Source organism: Leucoraja erinacea, chromosome 30, assembly GCF_028641065.1.
Source record: "Leucoraja erinacea ecotype New England chromosome 30, Leri_hhj_1, whole genome shotgun sequence".
NCBI lineage: Eukaryota > Metazoa > Chordata > Chondrichthyes > Rajiformes > Rajidae > Leucoraja > Leucoraja erinaceus.
Genome location: NC_073406.1, coordinates 5,103,700 through 5,120,019, shown reverse-complemented (window position 1 = coordinate 5,120,019; position 16,320 = coordinate 5,103,700). Strand labels below are relative to the sequence as shown.

The following is a 16,320-nucleotide window of genomic DNA, read 5'->3' as shown; positions in this document are numbered from 1 at the left end:
GAAAGTGCTGGAAGGACTCAGTGGGTCATGCAGCATCTGTGGAGGGAAATGGACAGATGACGTTTCAGTCCGAAGAGTCCTGACCCTAAACGTCGTCTGTCCATTCCCTCCACAGATGCTGCCTGACCCGCTGAGTTCTTCCAGCTCTTTGTGTGTGGTGCAAAACTGTTCTCTGCAACAAACAGAAACAGTTAATAAAGGGATAGTAATCTTTAGGTACACAAAATTGCTGGAGAAACTCAGCGGGTGCAGCAGCATCTATGGAGCGAAGGAAATAGGCGACGTTTCGAGCCAAAACCCTTCTTCAGACTGATGGGGGATGGGGGGGGAGTAGGAAGGAAAAAGGGAGGAGGAGGAGCCCGAGGGCGGGGTGATGGGAGGAGACAGCTCGAGGGTTAAGGAAGGGGAGGAGACAGCAAGGGCTAGCAAAATTGGGAGAATTCAACGTTAATGCCATCAGGATGCAAACTGCCCAGGCGGAATACGAGGTGTTGTTCCTCCAATTTCCGGTGTTGCTCACTCTGGCAATGGAGGAGACCCAGGACAGAGAGGTCGGATTGGGAATGGGAGGGGGAGTTGAAGTGCTGAGCCACCGGGATCTTTAGATTTGCTTTACTTCAATATCTAGAATTAATAGGAATATCTAGGTAAATTGGCTTCTGTAAATGCCCCTCGTGTGTAGGGAGTGGATGTGGAAGTGGGATAACTTAGAACTAGTGTGAACGGGTGATCGATGGGCAGTGTAGACTCAATCAGCTGAAAGTAGAGACAAAATGGTGGAGTAACTCAGCGGGTGAGGCAGCATTTCTGGAGAGAAGGTATGGGCGATGTTTTGGGTCAAGACCCTTGAAGGAATGGGTGATTCTTCGGGTCTCACCAGGGCCCTGTACAACTGCAAAACCTCCTTGCTCCTAAACTCAAATCCTTTCGCAATGAAGGCCAACATTCCAGTAGCTTTCTTCACTGCCTGCTGTACCTGCAAGCTTACTTTCAGTGACTGATGTACAAGCACACCCATGTCTCGTTGCACCTCCCTTTTTCCTAATCTGACACCATCAGATTAGTCTGAAGAAGGGTCTCGACCCGAAACGTCACCCATTCCTTCTCCCCAGAGATGCTGCCTCACCCGCTGAGTTACTCCACCATTTTGTGTCTACCTTCGATTTTACCAGCGTCTGCAGTTCTTTCTTACACAGTGAGCCGACAGGCCTGTTTCATGTTGCATCTTTCAATCAATCAATCAATCAATCAATCAACTAATCAATCAATCGGATATTTCCTTCGCTTTATGTCTTTAGATTAGGCACTGGGCACGGCAACGTTAAAAATAAATCTGCGTAGCCTTTCTTGCTCTCCGAGTACATGATTCCATTATCATTCCAAATCCCTCAGGATGTTGAATAACAGAAATGCTCTTGGCTTTGCTCACATTAGACACACATCAAAGGCCAGCGTTCAGCTCTGCAATTAGAAATAAGAAAATCCGATGTGTAGCTGAATGAAAACTAGATCCACCAGCGTTTAAGTTGTTCCCACTAAAGGGCCTGTCCCACTTTCACAACCTAATTCACGACCTCTGCCGAGTTTGCCCTTGACTCGTACTCGGAGCATGGTCGTCACAAGGTCGTAGGTAGGTCGTAGGTAGGTCGTGGCATCAAGTAGGTCGGGGCGTTTTTTCAACATGATGAAAAATGTCCACGCGTAAAAAAGGTCGTGAATTAGGTCGTGAAAGTGGGACAAGCCCTTAACTCGTTGCCGCAACATGCTGTACCGACGGACATTTCCAACCCCTGCTCTGTGGAACTGGAGCCGGTGTCCCCCAAACATTAGTTTTGATGGCAGCCTTTGTGCTGAAGACCGCATGACCGGTCAACGACAATTGAAAAAATGTTTAAGAAAGAACTGCAGATGCTAGAACATAGAAACATAGAAAATAAGTGCAGGAGGAGGCCATTCGGCCCGTCGAGCCAGCACCGCCATTCATTGTGATCATGGCTGATCGTCCCCAATCAATAACCCTTCTTCCCATATCCCTCGACTCCACTAGCCCCTGTGTAACTCTCTCTTAAATCCATCCAGTGACTTGGCCTCCACTGCCCTCTGCGGCAGGGAATTCCACAAATTCACAACTCTCTGGGTGAAAAAGTTTTTCCTCCCCTCAGACTTACATGGCCTCCCCTTTATTCGAAGACTAAAAAGGGTGGTGGGTCTATGGAATGAACTGCAGGGGAGGTGGTTGAGGCAGGTCAACATTTGGACAGGTGCATGGATAGGATAGGTTTACAGGGATATGGGCCACATGCAGGCAGGTCGGACTAGTTGGTTGGCATGGGCAAGTTGGGCCGAAGGGCCTGCTTCGATGCTGTATGATTCGAAGGCAGCTCGCTAGCGTCCTCAAGGCCAGTGCGGGGAAATGCAATTAAATGTCGGTGCAGCCGGCGAAACCCACACCCATTCAAAGAATATATTAAAAGAATTACTACCTGATTGCATTGATTGAAAAATACAGCATGGAAAGAAGAGGCCCTTCGGCCCACCAGGTCCATGCCGGCCTTCAATCATCTGCTTACACACCAGTTCTATCGTAACTTTGACGTCCACTCCCTACACATTGGGGGACAATTTACAGAGAGGCAATTAACTTGCAATCTAAACACGCCTTTGGGATGCGGGAGGAAAGTGGAGGAAACCCACGCGGTCAAACGGGGAGGACGTGCAGACTCCACACAGATAGCACCCGAAGTCAGGATCGGGCCTGGGTCTCTGGTGGTGTGAGGCAGCAGCTCTACTGTTGGATTTGTGTCAATCCAATTGGGAATCCAATGAGTGATGTGGCAACCAGCTTGCAAACTTGGAACAAAATCCTAAAGGATTTTGTTCCAAGTTTGCAAGCTGGCTGCCACACCACTCATTGTTTCCGGTGAGCCGGGCCAGCAGTGCGCCCCTATCTCGGTCAGCCATCTTCCCTCGCACAGAGGGGCGCTGCTCAACCTGTCAGCCCAGCCAGGCCTTGTCCTCATCCAACACACGCTCATACTAGTTGCATGTCACCCCACCGTTCCCATCCACTCCCTACACACCAGGGTCAAACCCCGCACGTCTTTGGGATGTGGGAGGAAACTGGAGCACCCAGAGTAAAACCCACGCACGCGGTCACAAGGAGAATGTAGGCCTGGATACAGTGGATGTGGAGAGGATGTTTCCACTAGTGGGAGAGTCTTGGACTAGAGGGCATAGCCTCAGAATAAAAGGACATACCTTTAGGAGGATGAGGATGAATTTCTTTAGTCAGAGGGTGGTGAATCTGTGGAATTCATTGCCACAGAAGGCTGTGGAGGCCAAGTCAATAGACATTTTTAAGGCAGAGATAGATAGATTCTTGATTAGTACGGGTGTCAGGGGTTATGGGGAGAAGGCAGGAGAAGAGGAGAGTTAGGAGAGAGGGATAGATCAGCCATGATTGAATGGCGGAGCAGGCTTGATGGGCCGAATGGCCTAATTCTGCTCCTATGACCTTAGCCTGGGTCTCAGTAGATTAGCCTCAGGTTGATATGGCTGCATTTTCAGCGCGAGTTAGTACTCGGTCTAAACTGCAACCTTACATCATCCCCATTACGCAAACAATATTGAAATCCCCGACAGCTTTCAGACCACGATCGCCAGTGTTCAGTTGTGGGAAAACATTTGTGCGTGTGGACTGCTAAGTGCGTTCATTCAAGGCCCTTCCAGCTCATTCGCTGAGGGCTGGTTACTGATAGAAAGGGGTTCATTGTCTCCACTGTGGGACTGGGTTTGATACTGGCTCTGAGAGGCCGAGGGATGCAACTTGCAGGCATTGCCAAAATCAAACACTTATTTGCTGATGAAAGAAAAGATTTCTTTATTATTAAAAAAAGGCAGAGAGTTGCAATTTCGACGGCAAACGCGCCACCGTGTGAATCCCTCTGTTCAGCCCAGAACCATCGTGGTGAACCATCGGAATCACCCCACCAACAACTAGAGAGTAGTCCAGAGCTACTGTTTACCTCTTTGGAGACACTTGGACTCTTTGATGGGACTTTACCGGGCTTAAGGGGTTGGACAGGCTAGATGCAGGAAGACTGTTCCCGATGTTGGGGAAGTCCAGAACAAAGGGGTCACAGTTTAAGGATAAGGGGGAAGTCTTTTAGGACCGAGATGAGAAAAACTTTTTTCACACAGAGAGTGGCGAATCTGTGGAATTCTCTGTCACAGAAAGTAGTTGAGGCCAGTTCATTGGCTATATTTAAGACGGAGTTAGATATGGCCCTTGTGGCTAAAGGGATCAGGGGGTATGGAGAGAAGGCAGGTACAGGATACTGAGTTGGATGATCAGCCATGATCGTATTGAATGGCGGAGCAGGCTCAAAGGGCCGAATGGCCTACTCCTGCACCTATTTTCTATGTTCCTATGTTTATCTTGCAGTATTATTCATGTTATTCCCTTTATCCATATTCCAATTATTCCAATGCATTTCTTTGTCTCTGTACTGTACACTGACAATGACAATTAAAGTTGAATCTGAATCAGAATCTGAATTATGTATCTGTACACTGTGGATGGCCCATGTATCGTCCTTCCGCTGACTGGTTAGCACGTGACAAAACTTTTTCCCTGTACCTCAGTATACGTGACAATGAACGGAACTCAAACTCGAACTAGTAGTGGTGGTATTCTGATCAACAGTGTGGAATAGGTACCCCTGTGTCCCCCCCCCCCCCCCAGCTACAGATAATGGGAGTAAGATGTTTTGCAAATGTCAAGAGCAGCAAGGGGGTTTAATTGCCGTGTGAACTGCAAGGGAACGACACAATTTTTACTAGCAGCAGCACAACAGACCTGCAAACACAGTGGTTTAGTTTAGTTTAAAGGCACAGCATGGAAACAGGCCCTTCGGCCCACCGAGTCCATGCCGACTGTTGATCACCCATTCACACGAATTCTATGCCAACCCACTATACCATCCACTCCCTACACACTCAGGGCAATTTACACAGGACTAATTAACCTGCAAACACGCACGTCTTTGGGATGTGGGTGGTGAATCTGTGACAAAGCAGGGACAAACAGCAGTTCAGCAGCGATGTCCTCGCTAGATCGGCTTGTACTCGCTAGAATTTAGAAAATTGAGGGGGGATCTTATAGAAACTTACAAAATTCTTAAGGGGTTGGACAGGCTAGATGCAGGAAGATTGTTCCCGATGTTGGGGAAGTCCAGGACAAGGGGTCATAGTTTAAGGATAAGGGGGAAATCCTTTTAAACCGAGATGAGAAAAACATTTTTCACACAGGGAGTGGTGAATCTCTGGAATTCTCTGCCACAGAAGGTAGTTGAGGCCAGTTCATTGGCTATATTTAAGAGGGAGTTAGATGTGGCCCTTGTGGCTAAAGGGCTAAATGTGGCCCTTGTGGCCCTTGTGGCTGTATGGAGAGAAGGCAGGTACAGGATACCGAGTTGGATGATCAGCCATGATCATATTGAATGGCGGTGCAGGCTCGAAGGGCCGAATGGTGTCAAAGGGCCGAATGAGTGTTGAAATGGCCCTCGCCATTGAGTCTGACTTGAGATGCTTTCATGTTAGTGACACAGTGACACAGCTGGTAGAGCCACTACGAAATGCTTCTTTAAATATCGCGACAGTCCCTGCCTCAACTACTTCCTGTGGCAGCTCGTTCTATTTACCCACCACCCTTTGTGTAATACCTGACCCACCCGCTGAGTTACTCCAGCATTTTGTGTCTATCTTGGGTAAAAACCAGCATCTGCAGTTCCTTCCTACACATGATTAGACCTGTTTGGACAGCGCACAAAACACAGCTTGTCACTGTACCTCCGTGCCCGGCACAATAATAAATCTTGAGCTAATGATTAGCTGCTGGGAAAATGTTCAGGGGAGAAGCTGCCATTACATCAGGAGCAGATGAAGGTGGGTGTAAGGAACAAGCTGCCGGTGGTGGTAGTTGTGGCTGCGGCTATCGCAACATTTAAGAAGCAGTTAAGACAGGTACATGGATAGGACAGGTTTGGAAGGATATGGACCAAACGCGGGCAGGTGGGACGAGCGTAGCTGGGACATTGTTGGCCGGTGTGTGGGCAAGTTGGCTCCGAATGGCCCTTTTCCACACTTGATGAATGTTGTAAGGACGTCTAAGGAATGATTTGCAAAATGTTTATCTTTGCAGAAAAGTGTGTGTGGGGGGGTGGAGGGGGGGGGGGGAAATATAAAATATTGAAAGAGATGAAAGATACAGAATAGAAACAGGCCCTTCGGTCCACGCCGACCATCGATCACCCATTCGCACATTATCCATGTTATTTTGCTTTCTCATAAGATTTTCATCCCAGCCCGATTTTCTCTGCGGTTTTGATACAAAAGGAATATTGTATCTTTTTCACAACGGTGTCAGGCAGTTTAGTGTACAGTTATCACCCCCGGGAGACAAACTCGGTAACGTCATTGAAGGTCGAGGTTTAAAAATGATTTATTTTTTTATAAATGCCACCCTCTTGACTCACTGAACTGATCAAAGTGAACGTGGCTGCCTCTCTGACCAAGAACTGCAGATGCTGGTTAAAATAGGTAGGCACAAAATGCTGGAGAAACTCAGCGGGTGAGGCAGCAACTCTGGAGAGAAGGAATGGGCCTTGCCTCACCCCCTGAGTTACTCCAGCATTTTGTGTCTGCCTATCTAACCAACTCCACTCTGGCAAACCTCGACTTTTTTATTTTTATTTTCTGAACCTTTATTTGATTCTCACACTGCAAAAGAAGATAGCCAGCGGTTCTCTTCATTCAGGGGATAGGAGGAGAAGGTGGGGCTGAGAGGGAAAGATAGATCAGCCATGATTGAATGGCAGAGCAGATTTGATGGGCCCCGCATGGCCTAATTCTGTTCCTCTCACTTACAGACAATAATAGACAATAGGTGCAGGAGTAGGAGTAGGCCATTTGGCCCTTCGAGCCAGCATCGATCATCCCCCATCAGTACCCCGTTCCTGCCTTCTCCCCATATCCCCTGACTCCGCTATTTTTAAGAGCCCTATCTAGCTCTCTCTTGAAAGCATCCAGAGAACCTGCCTCCACCGCCCTCTGAGGCAGAGAATTCCACAGACTCGCCACTCTCTGTGAGAAAAAGTGTTTCCTCGTCTCCGTTGTAAATGGCTTACTCCTTATTCTTAAACTGTGTGGCCCCTGGTTCTGGACTCCCCCAACATCGGGAACATGTTTCCTGCCTCTAGTGTGTCCAAGCCCTTAACAATCTTATATGTTTCAATGTGATCCCCTCTCACTGATGACCTTATGAACCTTGGTAGTCATCCGCAAACTAAATTTGATTCGTCAGAGGGTGGTGAATCTGTAGAATTGATTGGCGCGGACAGCTGTGGCCAAGTCAATGGATATTTTTAAGGCGGAGATTGACAGATTCTTGATTAGTGTCAGGGGTGTCAGGGGTTATGGGGAGAAGGCAGGAGAATGGGGTTGAGAGGGAAAGATAGATCAGCCATGATTGAATGGCGGAGCAGACTTGATGGGCCGAATGGCCAAATTCTACTCCTAGCCTTGTATTCACTGGAGTTTAGAAGGATGAGGGGATATCTTATAGAAACATATAACATTATAAAAGGACGGGACAAGCTAGATGCAGGAAAAATGTTGCCTGACCCGCTGCACCTATTTTCTATGTAGAACTGATGAAGTGGCCACGGTTACTTTGAGCAAGGTGACGTCGGCAAAACAAGGTGCGTTTTCAACTGACGTTCAGCCCAACAGAGAAAGACGTGTCATTAGGGCCGAATGGCCTCATTCTGCTCCTATCACTTATGAGCCGATGAATGCGTGGGCTCTGGGTGTACAAGCGAGTGGCTCACCTTGTCCAGCTTGGCCTCGATCTCCACCACGTCAGTCTCCACCTCCTCGATGGTCGCCCTGCAACGGAAACGGAGATGTCAGCTCAGACCAACTCAGCCAGGGATGGGACCGGCATCCACCGCGCCTCTATGACAATGATTCAACGACAGTCTGTGCAGAACAATGAAGCGTTGGCATAGTTCTGGCACCCCCCCCCCCCCCCCCCCCCCCCCCCCCCCCCCCCCCTCCCCCCCCCCCCCCAACATACGAGGTCCCCCCCCTCTATAATCTTTGATTCTGCCTAAGTCAGCACCCAGGTTGGACAGGATCGCGGATCATTTATTTGGCATTTTCAGTGTGTTACAGAGAGACACAGGGAGAGAGGCCCATCGGCCCATCCCCGCAGCATCCTGCAACATCTCCTCTCCATCCTCCACCACAGTCACGGACCTGTCTCTCTGACCCTGGCCACGCCCTCTCCTCCCCTCGGGCAAGAAGTATCAGAAGTGTGAAAACGCACACCTCCAGGCACAGGGACACTTTCTTCCCAGCTGTTATCAGGCAACTGAACCATCCCTTCAACAGCTAGAGAGCTGCCCTGAGCAACCATCTATCTCTCTGGTGACCTTCGGACTATCTTTGCATGCTATCCAGTCAGTGGAGAGACTATACACGATTACAATCCATGGTGTACAGATGCAGGATAAAGGGAATGATGTTTAGTGCAAGGTAAAGTCCAGTAAAGTCTGATTGAAGGGAGTCCGAGGGTCTCCAATGAGGTCGATGGGTCAGGACTGCTTAAGGAAGAAAGATTGGCCTCTGTAAGAAGATGATGAAAGAATCAACCTTGTCAACATGAAGTGATTCGAACGGGTGTCCGGGGCTGTGTGGAGAAGGCAGGAGAACGTGGTTGAGAGGGACGGATGGATCAGTCATGATTGGATGGCAGAGTAGACTTGATGGGCCGAATGGCCTAAGTCTGGTCCTAGAACTGAATGAAGTGGGTAGAATTAATGTTAACAAGGTAACATCGGCAAAACAAGGTGCGTCTTCAACTGACGTTCGGCCAAACAGAGAAAGACGTCTCATTGACTGATGTCACCTCCCCCAGGGTGGACTGAATAGACCTGGTACCGTGGGGAGGTTTCCTTGCCGGGAGCAGGCACCTGCTGTCTAGAGTTGCCTGGGGATTCAATTCCTCTGCCTCCCATTCTACAAAGGTGATCCGATCTGCCTTTCTTAAGGCTGGGCAAAAGATTCCAACTACAACGTTTTAAGCAGCCATTAGCCCAACGCTGGACAGATGGGGTTTCACTAAAGGTGGACGTGCATATGGTACATTGAACCTCTGAAGACTTTAAACGGGGAATAATGACTCTAGCTGGCTCTGACTGAAAGGCCGTGCCCTAATGAAAGGTGCAGGAAGAAACGGCAGATGCTGGTTTAAACCGAAGACAGACGCCCGACACCCGAAACGTCACCCATCCCTTCTCTCCAGGGATGTCCCGCTGCTTGTCCTGCTGAGTTACTCCAGCATTTTGTGTCTGTCCTTGCACTAATGAAAGAAAGGGTTCAGGTGACATGTGTGACAGGGGCAAGGTGCACACAGCTTACAGGCAGCTGATGAGTAGCTGGGATAGGGTTACCCTCATGAACTCATTCCCATTGCTTCAGTTCCTCATCTGTTTCACCCCCACTGCAAAGACTCAAGCGGGGAGCGAGAGTCTAAAAACGCTCGGATTGCATCTCTAAAGGGAAGTTATACAACCGTGCAGCACGGCAACAGGCCCTTCGGCCCACAATGTCTGTGGCAGACCTCAGGTCGAGTCCAACTCTTATCTGCAGGTTCCAGGCACCCTCTACTCTCTGTGTAATATTCCTCGCCCCTCACATCTCCTTTAAACTTTGCCCCTCTCAGCTCACAGCTGCTCCCTTTAGTAATAAAGGTTCTGACTGTCTACCCTATCTATGCCTCTGACACTTGGCTTTGGTAAGATTGTAAATTGTCCCTAGTGTGTCGGATAGTGCTGGTGTATGGAGAGATCGTGCAAACTCCACACAGACAGCAGTTGAGCCTGGGGCTGGAGGCAGCAGCTCTACCATTATGCTGCACCTTTTGAGCATCCTAGGCGTTGCAAATGCAGGAAGGGGTCTGCACCTTCTCCCTGTGACTGCGTGGGTTTCCTCCGGGTGCTCCGGCTTCATCCCACATACTTTAGACTTGAGAGGCACAGTGTGGAAACAGGCCCTTCGGCCCACCGAGTCCACACCAGCCCGTGAGTGTTCTGTTTAACACAGCACAGTGGAGGGTGACATCGCCGGCCCATGGCAGCAATCTGCTCTACGCACGGCGGCTGATAACGTCAGAACTTTGACAAACATTGCGGGCAGATGGACGAGTAGATGGTGGAATTCACTCCCAGCACCTTCATAAACAGCTGTGGCTTGGTATAATTACAGCACAGCGGAAACTTGGGGCCAAACCACTGTTATTATGTTAAAAGCAACCCTCAACCATTTTACACTCTAGACTGCTACCAACAATAACTTACAAGTACATCGCGCCTTTAAAGATTGTGGATGTTACTGAAAACGGCGTTTTACACGTGCTTGCTATACGTGTTTTTAGAATAATGCACTCATCTAATTACTGCCTGTTTAATTTGCTTGCTCTTATTTTCGGAATAATGCGTCAGGTTTATCCCAGGCACCGTCTGCCAGTGTCGTTGTGGGCAGTGCATAGCATAAGCGGTTTTTAATTTGTCTGGGGCAGTGGAGGCAGGTACGGTAGTGGCATTTAAGGGGCTTTTGGATAATTACATGGATTATGCAGGGAATGGAGGGATATGGATCACGTGCAGGCAGATGAGAGTTGGTCTCGGCATCATGGTGGGCACAGATATTGTGGGCCGAAGGGCCTGTTCTTGTGCTGTACTGGCCTATTCCACATATTGTGCTGTGTGGGACCTTGGAGATGTGAGTGGCATAATGCAGGGGTTGCCAACCTATTTTGTCCCGTTTACCCCTGGCAACTTTAATAGCACGTAACAATGTTATTTCACCTATTGATGAAGAACTAATGATGAACAGATCCCGGTATACCAGAACCAAACATAGTCAGTCAATGAGAAAAAATCTGTACAAATCCAGAATCAACAAATTTACTCCCTGGGTAGGCAGAATTTAACCCCCCCCCCCCCCCCCCCCCCCCCCCCCCCCCCCTCCCCGTACGTGGGGGAGCAGTGAAAAAAAGCAAGCTTGCTTTTGAATAAGCAAAATAAATTGTGTTTTTAAAATCACAGCACTTGGCCTTTCCGTGCACTACTCGGGAAACCACACGTGACACGACCCATTAAATCTTCTCCAAAATGAAGCAGATTTACACTTTCCATCTTGTTTATTGGAGTAACGGAGAGACCCCCCCCCCCCCCTCCCCCCCACCAAAAAAAAAATGAGGACAGTTTGACTCGGGCTACAACGGTTGTGTGCCTGGTGCCAGATAGACCCGCTATTGTAAACAAGACCTTCGCTGTTCACTGGAATGCAATCCGACTCGAGGCTGCGTCAGTAATGACAGCTCAATACTCCAGCAGCAGGATCTCAGCGTTCCGCTCGGGTAGCTGACAACCAAACAGGACGGACAGTGAGGCCAAACACACAATGCTGGAGTAACTCAGCGGGACAGGCGGCATCTCGGGAGGGAAGGGACGGGTGACGTTTTGGGTTGAGACTGAGGCCCTTCTTCAGACTGAGAGTCAGGGGAGAGGGAGTCTAGAGAAATGGAAGGGTAAGGCGTGAAAACGACAGATCAAACCACATGATGATGAAGGTAACATTGCTGCCTGTCCCGCTGAGTTACTCCAGCATTTTGTGTCTATCTTCAGTGTAAACCCGCTTCTGCAGTTCCTTCCCACACAGCATGAACATTGAATTGATTTTAGTTCACCTCCCCCTCCCCCCCCCCACCCCTTTAAATTCCCCTCTCTTCTCTGTACCCCTCCCTGGTGCTCACTAATTTCATGCACTAACCCGCACCCTCACCTCCCCTCCCCCCCCCTCCCCCTCCAGCCATATCCCACCCCCTGGCTTCACATTTCACTCCTCTTTCTCTCCTGATCTGACATCCTTTTGTCTCTTTCTCCCTCCCCCCCCCCCTTTTCTGTATCCACCTATCACTTGCCCGGCTTCATCCCCCACTCCCCCTCCCCCCCCCCCCCCCCCCCTCTCTTTACCATCTTTATTCCCCCCCCACCCAACCCCCCCTCCCCACACAATCAGCCTGAAGAAGGGTTCCATCCCGAAACGTCACCTATCCACGTCAGCTATTCCAGAGATGTTGGGGAAGGGGTTGGACAGGCTAGATGCAGGAAGATTGTTCCCGATGTTGGGGAAGTCCAGGACAAGGGGTCACAGCTTAAGGATAAGGGGGAAATCCTTTAAAACCGAGATGAGGAGAACTTTTTTCACACAGAGAGTGGTGAATCTCTGGAACTCTCTGCCACAGAGGGTAGTTGAGGCCAGTTCATTGGCTATATTTAAGAGGGAGTTAGATGTGGCCCTTGTGGCCAAGGGGATCAGAGGGTATGGAGAGAAGGCAGGTACGGGATACTGAGTTGGATGATCAGCCATGATCATATTAAATGGCGGTGCAGGCTCGAAGGGCCGAATGGCCTACTCCTGCACCTAATTTCTATGTTTCTATGTTGCCTGACCTGCTGAGTTACTCCAACATTTGTGGGGGGGTTTTTTAGTGGGGTTTTTTTGTAAAGCAGCATCTGCAGTTCCTTGTGTCTTGATGGGCCATTTGGCCTCTAACAAATACAATCAGAGAAAGTAGTTTTAACTAGAGTAACAAGTTGGGTAAAACACAAAGTGCTGGAGGAACTCAACGGTTCAGGCAGCATCTGTTTCTACAAGTACAAATGTCATTGTTCCAGTACAGACAACTATAAAATACTCTTGGCCCATCGAGGAAATGGACAGACACCATTTTGGGTTGGGTTAAAAGGTAAATGGGACCAGCTTAGATGGGCCATCTTTGTCAGCATGGACATGATGGGCTGAAGGGCCTGCTTCTATCCTCTATCATTTTAGTTTAGTTTAGAGATACATCAAACATTTCAGCCCACACCAAACATCCATCACCCATTCACTCTAGTTCCATGCTATCCCACATTCACATCCACGCCCGACACACAAGACTCAATCAACCGACAAACCCGCCCGCCTGTGAGAGGAAACCTACCCGGTGAAAGGACAAACGTGCAAACTCCACACAGACAGCAGCCGAGATCAAGATTGACGTGAGGCAGCAGCATTACCCGCTGTGCCAATGGCCGATCAGTAATCCAGGATGGTTGGGAATGCCCAAAGGCACAAAATGAATAAGATATCTATTATTTCTGTGTTGAATGTAATCTTAATTCGCTGCCATCTTAAATGTATTCAGCTGGCTATCAAGCGTGTTAGTTTTAATGTACTTATTAAGAACTGGAGAAGAGCTATTGAGACTGTTCCACTCTTCAATTGTACTTATTATTGGATTGTTGCAGTACTTAGATCATGATTGATCAGCTTTTTAATCCTAATGACCTGCCCTGGATTTGCAATCCTTAATGGTTTTGCTTCATGTAAATCTATCAAATTTCAGTTTCTCGTTTTCAACTGACCAAGCAGCAGCAGTGGAGCTGTGGGGAGGGAGTTCCAGACTTCAACTCTCCCTGGTATGAAGATGTTTCCTAAGGTCGGGCACCTACAGTCTAACTTGAACTCCAAGCCTATCTGTCCCCCCCCCATATTGTCCCTCAACTTCACCTCCGCACCAGAGAAGATTCCGGAGGCTGGGTCCGGCCTCCTCATCGAGCCACACAGCACGGAAACAGGACATTCGGCCCAACTCGTCCATGCTGGCCAAGATGTCCCATCTAAGCAGCCCCATTTGTCCACGTTTGGCAGATGATCTCTTGGCCTTTCCTATTCATGTACCTCTCCAAATGGTGTTATTTTATGTTTAGACCAGGGGCCATTGGTCTGAACTACATAGACTTGGAGACAAAATCAAACACATAATGTTGGAGTAACTCAACGGGTCAGGAAGCATCTCTGGAGAAAAGGGATGGATCACATTACGGGTCCAGACTCTCCTTCAGACTTCATTGTTTTTTCTTTTTGCTCTATTATTGTTTATTTGTGTATTTGTGCGTGTGTGAGTGTGTGTGTGTGTGTGTGTGTGTGTGTGTGTGTGTGTGTGCATGTGTGTGCATGTGTAAATGTGTGAGTGTGTGTGCATATATGTGTGTGTGTGTGTGTGTGCATATATGTATGTGTGTGTGTTCGTGTATGTATGCGCATGTTTGTATGTGTGTGCGTGCACATATATATATATATGTGCGTGCATATATATGTGTGTATCTATGTGTATACGTGTATGCAAATGCATGTATATGTGTATGGATATACGTGTGCATATGCATATTATATACTGACATTTATTTTTCATTCATTGTTCTGTTTGGGATAAATGACAATAAAATAGTCTTGACTGTCGAGGAGTATCTGGGGTGATAAATTGAAAGTCAGGGAATCGTATATGTGGAGCACACCAGACACAAGCCGGCATTCCCGAGATTGGCAGGAATTCCCTCCATGTCAGTCCCGCAAGGAGATACCACGGGATCTCTCGCTCTCAACTGGCTAATTAATAGGATGGTTCAGACAGTCAGGGGAAGCTCTTGAAACTGCCTGAATTATAATGAATGATTTAATCTCAACCTTTTCCTGTAGGACTCGGCTCCTGCTGAGATGAGAAATGTTACTGAGACTTCAGTGAGTAATTATTTAGCATAATTTTTACTTCAGCTTTTGAGCAGTATTGAGTAGGAAGGTATTATGTAGCAGCATTAGAGACATAGAAAAATAGGTGCAGATGTAGGCCATTCGGCCCTTCGGTCCAGCACCACCATTCAATATGATCTTCTTCTTCTTCTTGCGTTTGGCGTGCACAGCCTAAAGGTGTAGGTCAACTTGTTCTATTTGATCTATTTGTCGGGTTTATTACATTAGTCGAAACAGGGTGGACCACGTGATGGTTGCAATCTCCCACTCAACATGATCATGGTTGCAATTCCGACTGCAGGTGCTGGCTGTACAGAGTTTGTACACTCTCCCTGTGGCCGCGAGGGTTTTCTCCAAGATCTGCTTCCTCCCACTCACCAAAGACGTCCAGGTTTGTATGCTAATTGACTTGGCATAAATGTAAATTGTCCCTAGGTACACAAAATTGCTGGATATGGAGAAACTCAGCGGGGGTGCAGCAGCATCTATGGAGCGAAGGAAATAGGTGACGTTTCGGGCCGAAAAACCCTTCTTCAGGGGGGGGGGGGGGGGGGGGGGGGGGTGTAAATTGTCCCTAGTGTGTGTGTGGGATAATATTAATGTGCGGGGATCGCTGGTCGGTGTGGACTCGGTGGGCCGAAGGGCCTGTTTCCACGCTGTACCTCTAAACTAAATTTATTGAAGGAAGCGGGGAAAAGACACAATGGACTGAAATGGCAGGAGGGGGGGTTACAGCTTTGGTGATGGGTCCTCTTCTACACTCTCACAATTCTGCACAGCTCCCAGCCCTTAAGTGAAACTGCAGTACTAATGTCGGATTAGAATGACTCACTCCATAATCTGATTCACTCACTGAATCTGCATTAATATCCGGCACAGATAAGGCCAAGGGCTTTTCGAAGTGCACAAAGCATTTCCTCCCCAGCTCTCTCACAGGCCCCGTTTTGTCACATTCCCAGTGAAAGGCATTATTTGTTACCGAAGCCTCGCAGAATCTGCCCAGATTTGATCAACTGAAATTAAATTCCTGTTGATTTCCAGGCACATTAGACGGCAGCACAGAGCTGTTTGTGGCGATATTCTACCAATGACCAGGGGGATGTTGCTGCCAAACTAATTGTCAGCGCAATTAACGATCAGTTTCCTGTATCGAAGGCTAGTGTAATCTTGCACCCAACATCAATCTGAATGGGAAGCTTTTTTTTTTTTTTTAACACAACTAATTTCATACCAGTTTATGTTCCTTTCATCAATGGCCAGGACTCTCCATCACAAAGGCAGGCTTTGCCATGACAACTGATCTACTGCCACTGTTGCTATGGCAACGGGCCTTAGCAACCGTTAAAGCTCCCTCCTCCCTCAACCAGCCACAGTCGGGCTGTTTACGAATTTGTGGAGAAATGTGGAAGCGGAGGAGATTTGTTTAATGTGACGTCGCTCAGCACCGACATTGAGGGCCGAATGGCCTGTTCCTGTACTGGTCCACATTCTACCTCCATCGCGGGTTTTTTTCAGATTAGCAGCCAAGGGCATTATAATTTGCTAATCACACTCATCGTTTCGTGGCTGGGAACTACCATGAAACGCAACGCAACGCACCAGCTGTTCCCTAAAATA

At 48.4% G+C, this 16,320-nt stretch overlaps 1 protein-coding gene across 1 annotated transcript in view; it reads right to left on the bottom strand.

Moving 5' to 3' along the window:
- The window catches only part of acap3b (ArfGAP with coiled-coil, ankyrin repeat and PH domains 3b), a 155,432-nt gene that overhangs the window by 86,019 nt on the left and 53,093 nt on the right, over positions 1–16,320 (bottom strand). Inside the window, 1 exon segment of the mRNA XM_055659219.1 lies at positions 7,890–7,947. Coding sequence (XP_055515194.1) covers positions 7,890–7,947 — 58 coding nt within the window.